Source organism: Colossoma macropomum, unplaced genomic scaffold (genome assembly GCF_904425465.1).
Source record: "Colossoma macropomum unplaced genomic scaffold, Colossoma_macropomum, whole genome shotgun sequence".
In the NCBI taxonomy this organism is placed as follows: Eukaryota; Metazoa; Chordata; class Actinopteri; order Characiformes; family Serrasalmidae; genus Colossoma; species Colossoma macropomum.
The window spans coordinates 1534418-1548440 of NW_023496051.1; the positions used below are offsets into that span (position 1 = coordinate 1534418).

General features: G+C 41.5%; 2 protein-coding genes across 4 annotated transcripts in view; one reads left to right on the forward strand and one right to left on the reverse strand.

Annotated features, from left to right (window-relative positions):
- The window catches only part of pvalb7 (parvalbumin 7), a 75964-nt gene that overhangs the window by 50518 nt on the left and 11423 nt on the right, over positions 1 to 14023 (reverse strand). The window lies entirely within an intron of this gene.
- The window catches only part of ncf4 (neutrophil cytosolic factor 4), a 57820-nt gene that overhangs the window by 14185 nt on the left and 29612 nt on the right, over positions 1 to 14023 (forward strand). Inside the window, exons 5-6 of the mRNA XM_036565129.1 lie at positions 698 to 825; positions 7193 to 7241. Coding sequence (XP_036421022.1) covers positions 698 to 825; positions 7193 to 7241 — 177 coding nt within the window. The remainder of the gene's footprint in view (positions 1 to 697; positions 826 to 7192; positions 7242 to 14023) is intronic.

Below are 14023 nucleotides of genomic sequence, written 5' to 3' on the forward strand. Positions count from 1 at the left end.
CTACTGAATCCTTTTTTTTACCCTGAATCTCCTGCTGCCTTAAATCTTGGCTTTTCCGAGCCAACTTTATTCTTGTTATGAGTACAGCTACTCATACTTTGGCACCCTATTTTTTTGATGGTCTACAGACTGTGTACAGTAAAATGATATTTTTGATTTTTTTTACTTAACGACGCATGTCAAAATAGTGACTTATTTTCTTGTAATTTCTTAATTATGTCAAAATAACAAATTATTACTCTTTGAAAAGTGTTATTATTTAATGTATTATTTGTGTAACTTGCTGAAGAGACATTATCCACATTATCTATGTGAATAAAAGTCTTTCCGGAGTCTCCGGGGACGTCCATCTGTCCATCTGTCCATCCGTCCATCTGTCCATCTGTTTGTGGTGACTTTGAGTTTAGATTTATCAACATGGTTCCATCTAACGACCAAAAACCCCACAGTTCCTCTATTTTCAGGCTTACTTCTCCTTTCTGTCACATTCTCACTCACTCACTCTCTCCCACTCGTCTGTGTTTAGCTTCAGAGCGTTCTATCACTGAGCTGTCAAAGCCCTCAAGATAGAAACTCCACAGCTGTATTAATTTAATGTGATTTATCACAAATGCAGTTTCCCTTTGATTATATCTTTGGCTACCATTTCTTGGTTATATCAACCCCCACTCTGTCTGTGCCTTTCTCTCTTCGTTAGAAGCTGCTGTGTTTGCCTACCTGGGTGTTGCTAGATGATTTAATCCGGATGTTTTTCTACCAGACTGAATGGGACAGTCAGCAAGTGCCCAAAGCTCTCCGGCGCCTCCGGCCCCCCACGCGGAAAGTGTAGGAACATTACTCTTTACAGTTACCTTCTTACTCTACTGTGTTGCAACAATTACATAGACAAAGTCAATTATGAAAATATGTTGTTGTGATTTTTTTATCACATTTATTTTTTTTTAAACACTGATTTATTATTATAATTTTCACTGTATTTTAGTCCCGGCTGCACCAGAATTTCATATTAAATCACTAACATTTCCTCTTTACCCGACTTTTACCCTGATTTTAGCACCGATTCTCAGGCTGGCTGAGTCTGTGCAGGTCGGCTCTAGTCTGCAGACTCAGATTTTTGGCCTCCTGATCGCGTTTTAGAGTCGGAGTTTATCAAACATCTTTGATTTTTTTGACCTGAATCTATTGTAAACTGATTAACGACTTAAGTGAAGATCATGGATTTAAAAATGTGATCAGTTTGGTATTTTTAAGAGTTTTAAATGGACATAAACTCGATTGTGCCTTCAGCTGAGCTCATTAAAAAGCTTCACTCCACATGTGAGAGACGTTTCATCATTTTTCTTTGTTTACTTACTTGCTTCTTTCGCGCTCTCAGTTTTCATTGGCTGTTGCAGGAATCGGTTCAGATTGAGTCGTTGATCAGTTTACACTAGATTTCGCTGAGTTGGGTCAAAAAAATCAAACAAGTTTGATAAACTGTGACTCTGAAACACGATCAGGAGGCCAAAAATCTGAGTCTGCGCCCCTCACATGCGACTCGACTCTCTCACCAGCTGTCGACTCCAACTGACCCAAAAATCTGCAGACTAAAGCCAACCAGCTCAGACTCAGCCAGACTGAAAATCGGGGTAGAAGTCGTGTAGTGTAACCCCGGCTCTAGTTGGCTTTAGTCAGCAGATTTTTGAGTCGACAGTCGACAGAGAATTGAGTCGTGTGTGAGGGGCGCAGATTTTTGGCCTGATCGCGATTCAGAGTCGGAGTTTATCAAACATCTTGACCTGACTCTATCAAAAAAAAAAAATCTAGTGTAAACTGATCCGTGACACAATCTGAACAGATTCCTGCAACAGCCAATGAAAACTGAGAGCGCGAAAGAAGAAAAGACAGCAAGTGAACAAAGAAAAATGGCAAAAAGTCACATGTGGAGTGAAGCTTTTTAATGAGCTGAGTTTAAGGCACAATAGAGTTTATATAATTTTAAAACTCCAAAAAATACCAAACTGATCACATTTTTAAATCCATGATCTTCACTTAAACATGTTTACCTGCTGCTTCTTTACTGTATCGGTGCAAACGGCAGAGAAAACAGCAGCAGCAGCTCCACGTTTGTTTATTTGCGTCTCCGAGTAATGGGAGAACGCAAGAGTTGGAGTTTAGTGAGTCCCGTTCGGTTCAGCAGCAGCTGAGAAGTTGAGTAGTGTGTGATCTCTAATCACTTAGTGTGGATCCCCAATATTTTGCCAACAAAATCTGCAAAAAACAGTCTGATGGTGTGAGACGCCCAGTCTTTTATAATCTGTTAAGACTTTAAAAGTCGTGTAGTGAACCCAAGGCTCTAGGAACGGTGTTGCCAGACTCTGCTATAGGGGATCGGTTTCTGAACTTGCCACCATTTTTTCACTGCTCATTAGTTTTTATCTATTATCTTCTTAACAGCTCGTCACGTCTCCGCAGAAACATTTTCACTTAGGTAACTGTGTGTGGATCTAGAAAATGCATTTCATTGACACTTGTGTTGAACATGGTCCAGATTAGTGATACAAAGAAATGAATATCCAAAAAACAGAAAAACCAAAGAAACATTCATTCATTATCTAAGCCACTTATCCTCCTGGGTCGCGGGGGTTGCTGGAGCCTATCCTAGCGCTCATTGGGTGGAATTTAAGGTGTGCTGATGCCTCAAACAGTTACACAGTTATTCAGTTTTCAAGACAGTGTGATTTACTGGGCTAATGGTAACGAAACCCTCCGAGATCTGGTTTAAGTTTTGTCTCGAAGCAGAAACGTGGAGCCGTATATCACAAAGAAACGTTGGAAACATTTACACTTTTCATATGAAACGTTTCTTAATGATATCTATTTATTTTGTGAAGTGGCTTAGTTGGTATAGTCGACCATGTCTCATTGTCTGTGTGTCTGCTGCTCATAAACAAAACCCACAAAGACCTTCAGCCACGTAATAATGTGGTCATCCACAACCTAGCTGAGGAAATAATTGTTCCTTATGTCATATCCGTTATTTACGCAAGTTCCTCCATTCTAATGATGCACGCAAACGCTACTTGACTACTAATAGCACCCCCTTGTAGAGAACCCCTAGCTTGCTAAACTGTGAGTTTGCAAGCCATTAATTTATGAGGTCCCTCACAGATTTATTTATATGCAAACTGAGATGTGATCGAGACAAAGCAAAGTAGATGGGAAATAAGATGACAAAGCAGCTGGACAGTTCATATTATCCATAGATATATGTAGATGCCGCGTTGGGTCCTGCCAGGCACATCAACAGTGCCGCCATTTTAGGCCAGTCAACATCGCTGCTGGACTGCATTCAGTACCATTACAGAGCAGCAGTTTAATAAAGATACTGTCCAAAATTACACTGTTTAAAGAATATTACACTCAGAAAGTGTGATAGGATTATATAACGGAGGGAATGCAGTGATCCACACTCATGTCTGTGTGGTGTTTATGTAGATATGGCCGTGTGGTTAATGAGGCACAGAGAACCTGTTGATGTGATTGTTTTTCCTCTGGTTTTATATTAAGCTTATTTCATTTAATAGTCTATTCAGGATCTTAACTTTATGTAGTGGTTATTTATTTAGAGTGATGGTTAAAGCTGTGTAGCTGGGTAAGTTACAGCATTCCTTAATCCGTGTAGATATCCATAATAGATTAGCGTTAGAATCTTCTTACACGAACCTAAAGTCAGCTTCTTATTTGCCAGCATCTTGTTTAGATTTTCCTGTTCCACCTTAAATGGTGCAGCTTCAGGCACCAGAAAGTGACTGCTACACCATTTAAGGTGGAACGGGAAAACTCGAACAAGAAGCTGGCAAACAGACGTATCGCCTCAGACAGAGAACAGCAGACAACGAGGTATCTAGGTATGTATATCTATGATATTATCAGTATAACCCTAAAATGACCTCACTTAACCAGCCTCTTCAAAAACACAATCAGCAGATAACAGTGAATATATGAAATCCAGCAAAACGACATGAAGATCACAACAACCAGGATAACTGGATTACATACAGCAATAACAAATCAGACTGGTACAACCAAAAGAGGTGAAATGAAAATGCCATAGTGGAAAAGTTCTTTGGGGATACTCACTAAAACTGGACTTGACAATGGCCACTCAATTGGTCAGGGCTGTTTTCAGCAGCGCCTTGAACCAGTATTTTTTTTCACAGCAATGCGCTAAATCTGATATAGAGATTTTCTTGAGTTTCTTGCTGTTATAAATATAATTTATAAACTAGCATTGATTTTTTTTTGACCCCTCAGCCAGTTCAACATGGTTATTTCTGCATTTTTGCTTGTGGTAACTGCTATGGCGCGTTTCAGGGCCCATAATGGACCAAACGTTCCCGGGTGGGTGAAGTGTTTCTGTTGTTTAATCAAGGTTTTTAAATTCTGATTGATATGCTAAGCAGAAAGTTCACCAGCATCAGCTAAATTAATGCTAGCTAGCTAAATGAATATATAGTCTACACCGCCACCTACTGTAGCATAGCTGGAGTTTCTCAACCTGCGGGCTGCGGACCACCAGTGGGCCGTGAAGCACTCTCTAGTGGTCCGTGGGCCTGAACTCGGGGGAGGTAGTAGTTCGTAGTGGGCCAGTAGAGGTATAAACCAAAACATCGCAGTCGCAGGCTAATTAGACATGATCAGTTTCAGACAATGCAGCCGTCGGTCAGAGTTAGTCGGAGACAGAGAGGTTCCTCACGGCGTTTCTCCTACCTTTTCCGGTGCGGACCTGTCAAACTATCGAAGTCTTTAGTTCGCTCCGTTTTGACGTGTGTGAACTCCACCCGTATTGAGGTCTAAAACAAACAGCTGAAACCCGATCTCGATCTGCTTCCAACCGAACCCTGTTCAGTTCACTGCTGGTGGGATTCCTCTTCTTCTACCAGCACGTCAGCGCTGTACCGTCAGTATAATCTACCTGTTTTAACGTCTGGCTTATTGCTCTCATATCGTTCCTGCGGCTGATAAAAAACGACAGACGAGCCATGAAACAATAGCTGTGATCTGTGTTTGATTTCTGGCTGAGCATCAGCGACCTGAGTAGTTAAACTCAACTTAATAAACTAATGACAAAGAAGCCGATGTCAAGTAAAGTCTATTATTGTTGTTGGGTGTAGAGACGCTGATCCAGAAGCGTGAGTGGAGTGAGGTTTATTTCAAATGAGGCACTTAAACCCTCAAAACTAAAGAGACTCCAATCCAAACAGTGACTCCTGTGGGAGCCACAAGAGTATTTTCAGTGAAATCGCGATGGACTGCAGGTCCAAATCACAGTCCAATCTACATTTACCCTTTTTCTTTTTCCCCTTGTTTGACATCTCTGCAAACTTTTTTTTTTTTAAACTTAACTGCAAATTTTGGTTTCTGTGACTGAAGTGAAATGGACGGTTTAATCTTTTTCAGGCCCTAACTCAGTTTTTCAGTGTGAGCAATTAAGAAAAATAATTAAGAAAACTATTAAAAAAAAGTTGATTTTAGTTTTTCTGTGGGCCGCTGTGCTTTACAGTTATAACTAGGTGGGCTTTGGGCTGAGAAAGGTTGAGAACCGCTGCTGTAAGGCAGTGTGAGGATGAGTAGGTTGGGAGAAAGCAGCATAGAGTATATCGCTGCGGTCGGGACAAAACCTTGTATCTCCATTTTTGTTGTTTAATTTGAAAATGCCTGTTGTCCTTTACATCATGTGTAAATTCCATGAAGAATGGACTGAAAGAAACATCCTCAAATGGCTTGGAAAAAAAGTCTGTTTCCATTGACTTACATTAAAAGTAAAGAAGGTTTTTTCCTTCTCCTGTAAAGTTACCGTTTTGGGGATACGAGGTTTTGTTCTGACAGCAGTGATATGTTCTTTTTTCTCTACTAGAGCAGAGCTAAATGAAATGAAGTGTGTTTTAGATCAGAACTGCAGCCCTGTGGTGACAGTTCTGGTGTATGTTGGAGAGGTCAAGATCCACTTGTGAACAAACTCACTTGTATTGAGAGACGAAGAGTCTCAGGATTAAATCAGCCACTTCCTTAATACTCAGCCGATTTTCCTCAGATACAGATTAATCTAGTCTGCACTGACGGCTCTCGGTAGCTTTTATATCTTTAATAACTGATTGTGATAATTAGCCGTCCGGACCAGCAGGAAAGTATTCAGTCTGTACCTGACGTTAAAAACCGAGTTTAGAGTAAAAACACAAACTCACACACATCAGCAGATCCATCAATGTGTGAATCACTTCCAATCTTAATTTGTGTCCAGCCTAGTTACAGTCTCCACAACAGAACACGTTTGTGGGCGGAGCATTGATAGATTTAAAATCTTCAAAGAAAGGACCTCTTTCATTCACCGAGGCCTCACTGGCACCTAACAAACCGAATGCTTGTTAATTAATTAATTGGGGTTTTAGATCATTTTTAGAAGGTTGGAAATTATGAAAGAGGATTTTATGAATCCTAAATGTGGGACCCTTTTAGCCTCGTCGCTGTCTGGTGGCTCAGAGGCAGTGGGCAGCGTGTTTAAGTCAGAGTGTTAAACAGTCTGTAGGAGAGAGTCAGACAGCTTTATATAATCAAACCCCCACAGAGCCTCAGTCTCACTGTTCTCTCAGTGTGGATCTGTGACTGTTATTCAGGTTACATTTACATTTACATCTCTCTCTCTCTCTCTCTCTCTATATATATATTTCTCTATCTCTCTCACTCTGTTTCTCTCTCTATTTCTCTCTCTCTCTCTCTGTCTTTCTCTCTCTCTCTCTCTTTCTCTCTGTCTCTCTTTCTCTGTCTCTCATTATATCTCTCTCTCTCTGTATCTCTGTCTGTCCATCTCTCTCTCTCTCTCTCTCTCTATCTCTCTCTGTCTCTCACTCTCATTCTCTCTTTCTCTATCTCTCTCTCTTTCTTTCTCCCCTCCCTCGTTATCTCTTTCTCTCCTCCTCTCTTTTTTCTTTCTTTTTCTTTCTTTCTCCCCTCCCTCTTTCCCTTTTTCTCCCCTCTGCCTCTTTTTCTCTCTCACTCTCATTTTCTCTTTCTCACTCCCCTCCCTCTTTCTCTCTCTCTCTCTCTCTCTCTTTCGTATCTTTGGCTTTTTCTCTTTTTCTCTTCTTCTCTCTTGTTATCCCTCTCTCTCTCTCTCTCCCTCTCCCTCTCTCCTCTCTCTCTCTCTCTCCAGAAAAACGCAGAAGCCCAAAACGGACCTTCTCTCGTCCCCCAGAGCGGAGGTACAGTAATTGTTTCCTTGGTAACCCTTTTCTCTGCGAGCCCACACACACGCTCGTGCCAAAACACTCTGAGAACAGCTCCAACATGTGGTCGGAGGGTTACGACACACAAACCTACACTTTTTTGGAAGTAAGTGCAATCGTAGAGCAAAAGTAGCTCAGTCACGCTCCCCCACACACACGCACACACACACACACACACACACTCTTCTCTCGATCTGCTTCACTTCACCACCAGCTCGTGATTTTCAGCTCCAGCGTGAGACTGAATGGCTACAACACACAAACCTACACTTCAAAGCTGTGGAGTGCAGTGGCTCTCCCACACACACACACACACACACACACACACACACACACACAGGTGATGGAGTCTATAGGCTGAACAGTGACTTACTTGTGAGCTGTTAGCCACATGTTAGTGGTGAAGCCATTCTCTGTGTTCTTTTTGGGGTTTTCCAAAGCGTGTGGTGCAAACTGAGTTGCGCAGGATATAGAGGAAGCTGTGAGTGTGGGTTGGGTGTGAGGCCTGCGAAATATATCATTTGTTATGTTGGTCTTTGCAATACTGATATCAGAGAAGGCCGTGATTTGCAAATGAGCCTTCTAACCTTAAAGGTTCTTTATTGTCATGTACGTAAAATGCCGTGAAATTCTTAGTTGTATATTGTTCCTTACAGACTTCAGCACAACTGCTGAACAGGATTAGGCACAAGACAGGACAACATTGCATACAAACACACATGGGTCAATGACAAATAAGGTAACAAATAAAGTTAAAATCTTTATGAAATCTTATTTTAAAGGTGATGTGAGTATGTATTTGCATTTATATCTGTGTGTATTTTTATTTTAAATATAGTTAGTGTTATTCAAGCTTTTAATTGCTTTTTGTTCAGTTATTAAACTGTTGGTCTGGTTGCACCATTTGGTTTACTGGTTGCGCCACCTGACTTTTCAGACTAATTTTAAATTCAACAGGCATCTGCTTAGACACCTGTAGAAACTTTTGTCCTTAAACTTGAGGTCATACTTGTTGTGCCACCTGACAGTTACGGAGGTAAGAACTTTGTGCCACCTGACAGTTGCGGAGGTAAGAACTTGCAGACCAAAGTTTTTCAGTCAAGTTGCCTTTTGAAGTTGCCTTATTTTTGAAGTTGCCTTATTTTGCAACATGGTTTTGATTTTACAGTTTTCAAACCTAAAATTATAAGAAGCTTAATTACTTAATTAACTAAATTACTTGTTTTCATAGTTTAGTTAATACATATATGGTTGGACGGTTGCAGTACCTCTCATTTTTAGACTTTTGGAGGCAAAAAGAAGCTAAAATAAATTTTATGTAGATGCACTGAAAATTGTTTTACATAAAAGAGGTATTGTTGAATAATTTGATATATGTCTGTGTCATGCGGCCATCCCCTCGGGCCCCACCGACGGCCGTGAGAGCCAGGCAGGAAGGCGGGGCATGGACACAGAGCTCAGATGAAACCCTGCGAAGACAGCGGGGAGAGGATGGTATCCACGAGGAAGTTAGGGACGGTGCACCTCCGGTCCTGCGAGGCCACTTTAATTTGCCCCACATCCGATTCTGGAGGACCAAGGCAGAGCAACAAGCTCTCATTCCCTCTCTGGAGTGGGAATCTCAATGGTTCTCTTTATAGTGCGCCTAGTACCTATTGGAATAGCATATCGCTGCTGTTGGAAGAAAACTCCGAAATGGTAACTTTACAGGAGAAGGAAAAAAACATACTTTACTTTTAATGTTAGTCATAGAACCAGACTTTTTTCCAAGTAATTTTGGGTCATTTCTGTTGGATCATTCATTATGAAATTTACACATATCCGCCCCCTTGACTGCCCTGTTGTGGCTCCACAGCAGAATTAGATTTTTAGGTAAAAATAAAATAATCTTGCTTTGCAGTAAAATAAAGCTCTGCTGATTGTTCAACACAGTTTTAACAATAAATAGTTCAAAACGCTGGAGCTAATGAAAAACTGCTAATTCACCCTTTAACCCTGATGATTGACATGCACTGATAGCCACTATAGCAACGACAACAATCTGGCCTAGCTAGCAGCTAACGAAACGGCAAAGAGAAAGATTTAAGATGAACATCGATAATTTGGTGACTTATTTGAAATTTCCTGATACGTTTAATCTGCAGTGAAAAACTGTAAACACTATAAAAAGTTGCAAGGCTGAAGTCAGCTTCCCGTTCGCCAGCTTCTCGTTCGAACTTTCCCATTCGACCTTAAATAGTGCAGCAGTTCTAGTAGCGAATGAGAAGCTGACTTCAGCCTCGTAAAAAGTCGGACATTGAGAGACATTTTCCAAGAAACTGTTCTGCTTTTGTGGAAAAGTTTCCTGCTGGAGATGCGAGAAAAGCGGCTATAGCTGAGCTAAAGCTTAAAGCAGAACAAAGGTAGTCTGTGTTTTCATTTCTATTATATTTTTAGCCTGTACTAGTACTACCAAGGCATATTTACAGCCAAGATGGTCAAATGGACATAAAGTGTTGTGGTTTAATTTTTGTTGAAGGACAAAATGGCTGTTCTTAACATTTGGGTACTTTCAAATTATGTCAAAAACTCAAAAACGACCAAAATGGAGATACAAGGTTTTGTTCCGTCAGCAGCGATACGCAAGTTAAAGTGAGTGACTTAGTGCATATTAAGCCAACTGATGGCTTGGGGATAGAAAGTGTTTCTGAATCTTGTGGTTTAAGCACCGTTTCCCAGATGGAAGAAGAGTAGTGTGTGTGCAGGTGGAGTCTTTCAGCATGCAGCGTACACAGTAAAAGTCCTGCAGTGTAGGGAGTTGTGTTCGGCTTATTTCCTGAGCCGTCTTCGTCCCCATTTACAACGCTTTGCCATCTTGTGCTGCAAAACCAGGATAAGCTGCACAGTGCACCTGTAGAAGTTGGTGAAGCACTGTTTGATATGTCCCCTCCTTCTTCAATCATCTGAGATAGAAAAGGCATTGGTGAGCCTTTGTAACTGTGGCTCCCTCTCCACAGCTCCCCCTCCGCTGTAGATGGGGGAGTAGTCTGCCTCACGCCTGCTGAAGTCAATGACCAGTGAAATGACATTGATATTACCATGATATGACATTGAAGGACAGGTTTTTGTCCCGGCACCAGTCTGACCTCGTCCCTATAGGCTGTCTCATCATTAATATAGATCAGGCCCACTACAGTGGCATCATCAGCCTGCTTAATGATGGAATTTGAGCTATGTGTGGACTGGATACGCAGTCGTAAGTGAACAGGGCCTATCACTGCTTTGTGGGGCCCTGTGTTGAGAAACAGTGTGGATAAGATGTTGCTTCCAGTCCTCACATGCTGGGGTCAGTGAAAAAGTCCAGTGTCCAGTTGCAGAGGGCCGTACTCAGCCCTAGATCCAGTTCGAATTGCACAGCAGTATTGAATGCTCAGCTGTTATCCACAAGCAATAGCCAGGCAGAAAAGTCTTTATTGTCCAGGTGTGCCAAAGCATTTTTGTTGACATGTTGGGCCTAATCCTCACATATTACCTCTGTGTGGTGTGAGTGCGGCGGCATCGTAAGCGGTAGAGCTGGAACGCCTTTCATACATATTCAGACTCTTTTTTTTTCAGTCGGATAAATGGTCACACCAGTCACTCTGCTCAATAAAAATATCATTTATAAAAAAAGTGCACAATATGTTTGTTTATCCTCAACAGCATTCTGACTTGTGATTAGGCAAAGGTTTCAGGCCTGTTGGACCAACCGAGAAATCTGTCTGCAGTACCGAATGTTTTACTAGTATTTAGTCATGAATTAAATTAAAAGTTTGTACACGGTTTCCTGTTTAATTTGAACAGATTTTTTAATGTTTATTTTATTGTATTTTCCTGCGTGGCATGCAGAAAAAATCTGATTATGTCATTGCATTTGTATCTGTGCATTTCATATCTTAAATATAGTGAGTGTTATCAAAGCTTTCAGTTGCCTATGTCAGTTATTAAACTGATGATCTAGTTGCACCATTTGACTTACTGGTTGCGCCACCTGACTTTTCAGACTAATTTCAAATTCAGCAGGCATCTGCTTAGACACCCATAGAAACTTTTGTCCTTGAACTTGAGCTCATACTTTTATTTTTTTTCACTTGAGGTCTTGTTATTGATGCAATATCCTGGCCCCTCTTTTGTAAAAACATATCAAAATAAAAGTCCTTTGTTTTTGGTTGTGCCACCTGACAGTTGCATAAGTAAGAACTTGTGGACAGAAGGTTTTGGGAGGTTCAGCACTTTTAAAGTTGCGTTAATTTGCAACATGATTTTGATTTTAAAGTTTTCAAAGTTTTATATAACTAAATTACATGATTTCATAGTTTACTTAATCAACATAAAGGGTTGGATGGTTGCACCACCTGGCATTTTTAGACTTTTGAAGGCAATTTTATATAGATGCACTGAAATTGTTCCACATAAGTGGGATTGTAATATAATTTGATATATGTCATATGTTCAGTTAAAATCTGCACCAGCTCTGTTCTCTAAATACCGCGCCTCTTTACTGCGGCATCTGGGAATGCTCTGCCACGATGCATGCGCAGCGCTGACCAGTTAACATGGCCACCAAAATCAAAAGCAAGACTTGCCATGTTTCCATCACCGCTTTCTCATTTTTTCCATTGAGAGAAACTGCTTAGACTGGGTGTGATGACGAGTACAGAAACTGCTTAGACTGGGTGTGATGACGAGTACAGAATGACCCTCAACGTCGGAGGTCTGTTTATATTTAACAGGCTTATTGCAATCGCAGTATGTAGCAATATAATGTCAGTACTGGTTTACTGTATATATCTGATGTAAAAGCAGAAGTGGCTGTAGTGAGTTGGTTGTGGCTGGTCAGTCAGTGTGCGCTAGTGATGTAATCTTCCTCTCTCTCTTCCACGTCTGTAATCCCTCTCTCTCACTCTCTCTCTTCCTCTCTCTCTCTCTCCCTCTCTCTCTCTTCCTCCCTTTTCCTGTTTTAGAGAATGAGTGTCACACTTTTCTCCCTCCTCCTGCTTTTTGGGTCACAAGGTCAGCCTATCATTAGTTCCTGCCCTGCTTTACTTCCTATACTAATTTCTTTATCCGTCTCGGTCCCTCCCTCCATCCCTGCTTTTCCTCTCTCTCTCTCTCTCTCTCTCTCTCTCTCTCCTCTCCCTCTCTCTCTCTGTTACATACTAGGCCAGAACCACAATCCATCACTTTCTTTCGTTCTGTGTCTCTCTCTCGCTTTTCCGCTACACTCTTCTACAGCATCATCTTCACTTTTTCATTGGCAAATTTTTTGGTTACTCCATCGTTTCATTCTTTCTTGTGTTTATCTCCTCTCTAATTCTTCACCCCACAGTGCTCTGTCTCTCTTGCTTCTGCTCTCTTTTAAAAAGAGAGCAAACATTCAGCTCCTCACTGCTGGGCTTTAGTTACATTTAGGGCACCATATGCCTTCAAAGAGGGGGGCAATTATTTATTATCACCCACCCCTAATTCTTCAGTGATATGAAGCTGAAGTCAGATATTCACCAGCTTCTTTTTCAAATTTTCCTGTTCCACCTTAAATGGAGCAGCAGTTACATTCTAGTGCCTCAAGCGTTAGAACTGCTGGACTGTTTAAGTTGGAGCAGGAAATTTAGCTAGCTAACTACTGAGACATCAGCATACTATTAGCCATTTTTTATACTTGTTATGAAGAAAAGGACCAAAATACACTGAAACAACATTAATAAAGATATAAAGATAATACAGTGGTTATCATAATTAAAAAAAAAAACATTTGTTCTCAACCTGTGGTGTTAACGCATCAGCACACAGCAGCTTCTCTGGCTCAAAAACGGAACTGAATGTTGTTTCACATCCAAATATCTTTCGTTTGTCTCATATGTGCGTCTTGTTCACTCGCGCTGCATCTCTTAGCGTCAGTTCAGTAAATATCACTGACGGTCACGCTGTCAGTATCAGCGACTTTCAGTGTTTCTCTGGCTTGGTTGAAGCAACGGGCCACGAGACCCCACTGCTGAGTGATACAGCTGACTGACGGCGGTGCACCGCAGGCGAGGCTAGTGGATGCACAGGCCCAGCTAGCGGGCTGCTGTGCTAAAGGCTGAATTGAGGCTAAAGGCATCATTACGCCGGCGGTTCCTTCCGCTCACTCAATAACATTAACTCAGACTGTGAGTGACCACGCAGCGGCAGACGAGTGATTACTGAAAGAAGCAGCTCGGCTGTTCAGGTAAGCGGCTCTGTGTTCACACCAAAATCTGCCGTTACAGGTTCTGCCATGAGCGTTTTATTTGCTGCTTGTCGTCCCAAACTGCTGACGTGTTGTTAAGTTCTATCTACTGGTGCACATGCACGTGTCAGACATTGCTTCGTGGTATCGGTCATAGGTATCGGTATCCCCTTCACCGATACCGATACTGCATTTAAGTGCCAGTATCAGCACCGATATTGATATATCGGTGCAACAATTGTTCTATCCCAGGACTAATCTGCTGTGAGCGTGAGACAGGAGGAAGTGAGATCAGTATGAAGGTTGTTAGAGAAGGTGTGTGAGAGAGAATATGAATAGAGTTCATGGCTCTAGTAATAGCATTAAATTGTGCGTACTGACCTTGACATACTAAACTACTACACACACGGACACAGACGTAGCCCATGGGCACGGGGGGGACGGGTGGGGTTCGTTGAAGTGTGTGTGTGGTGTGTGATTGAGATAAAGGGGCTGTGTAGAGGATGAATGATTGGGAGCTGAGGACATTAGT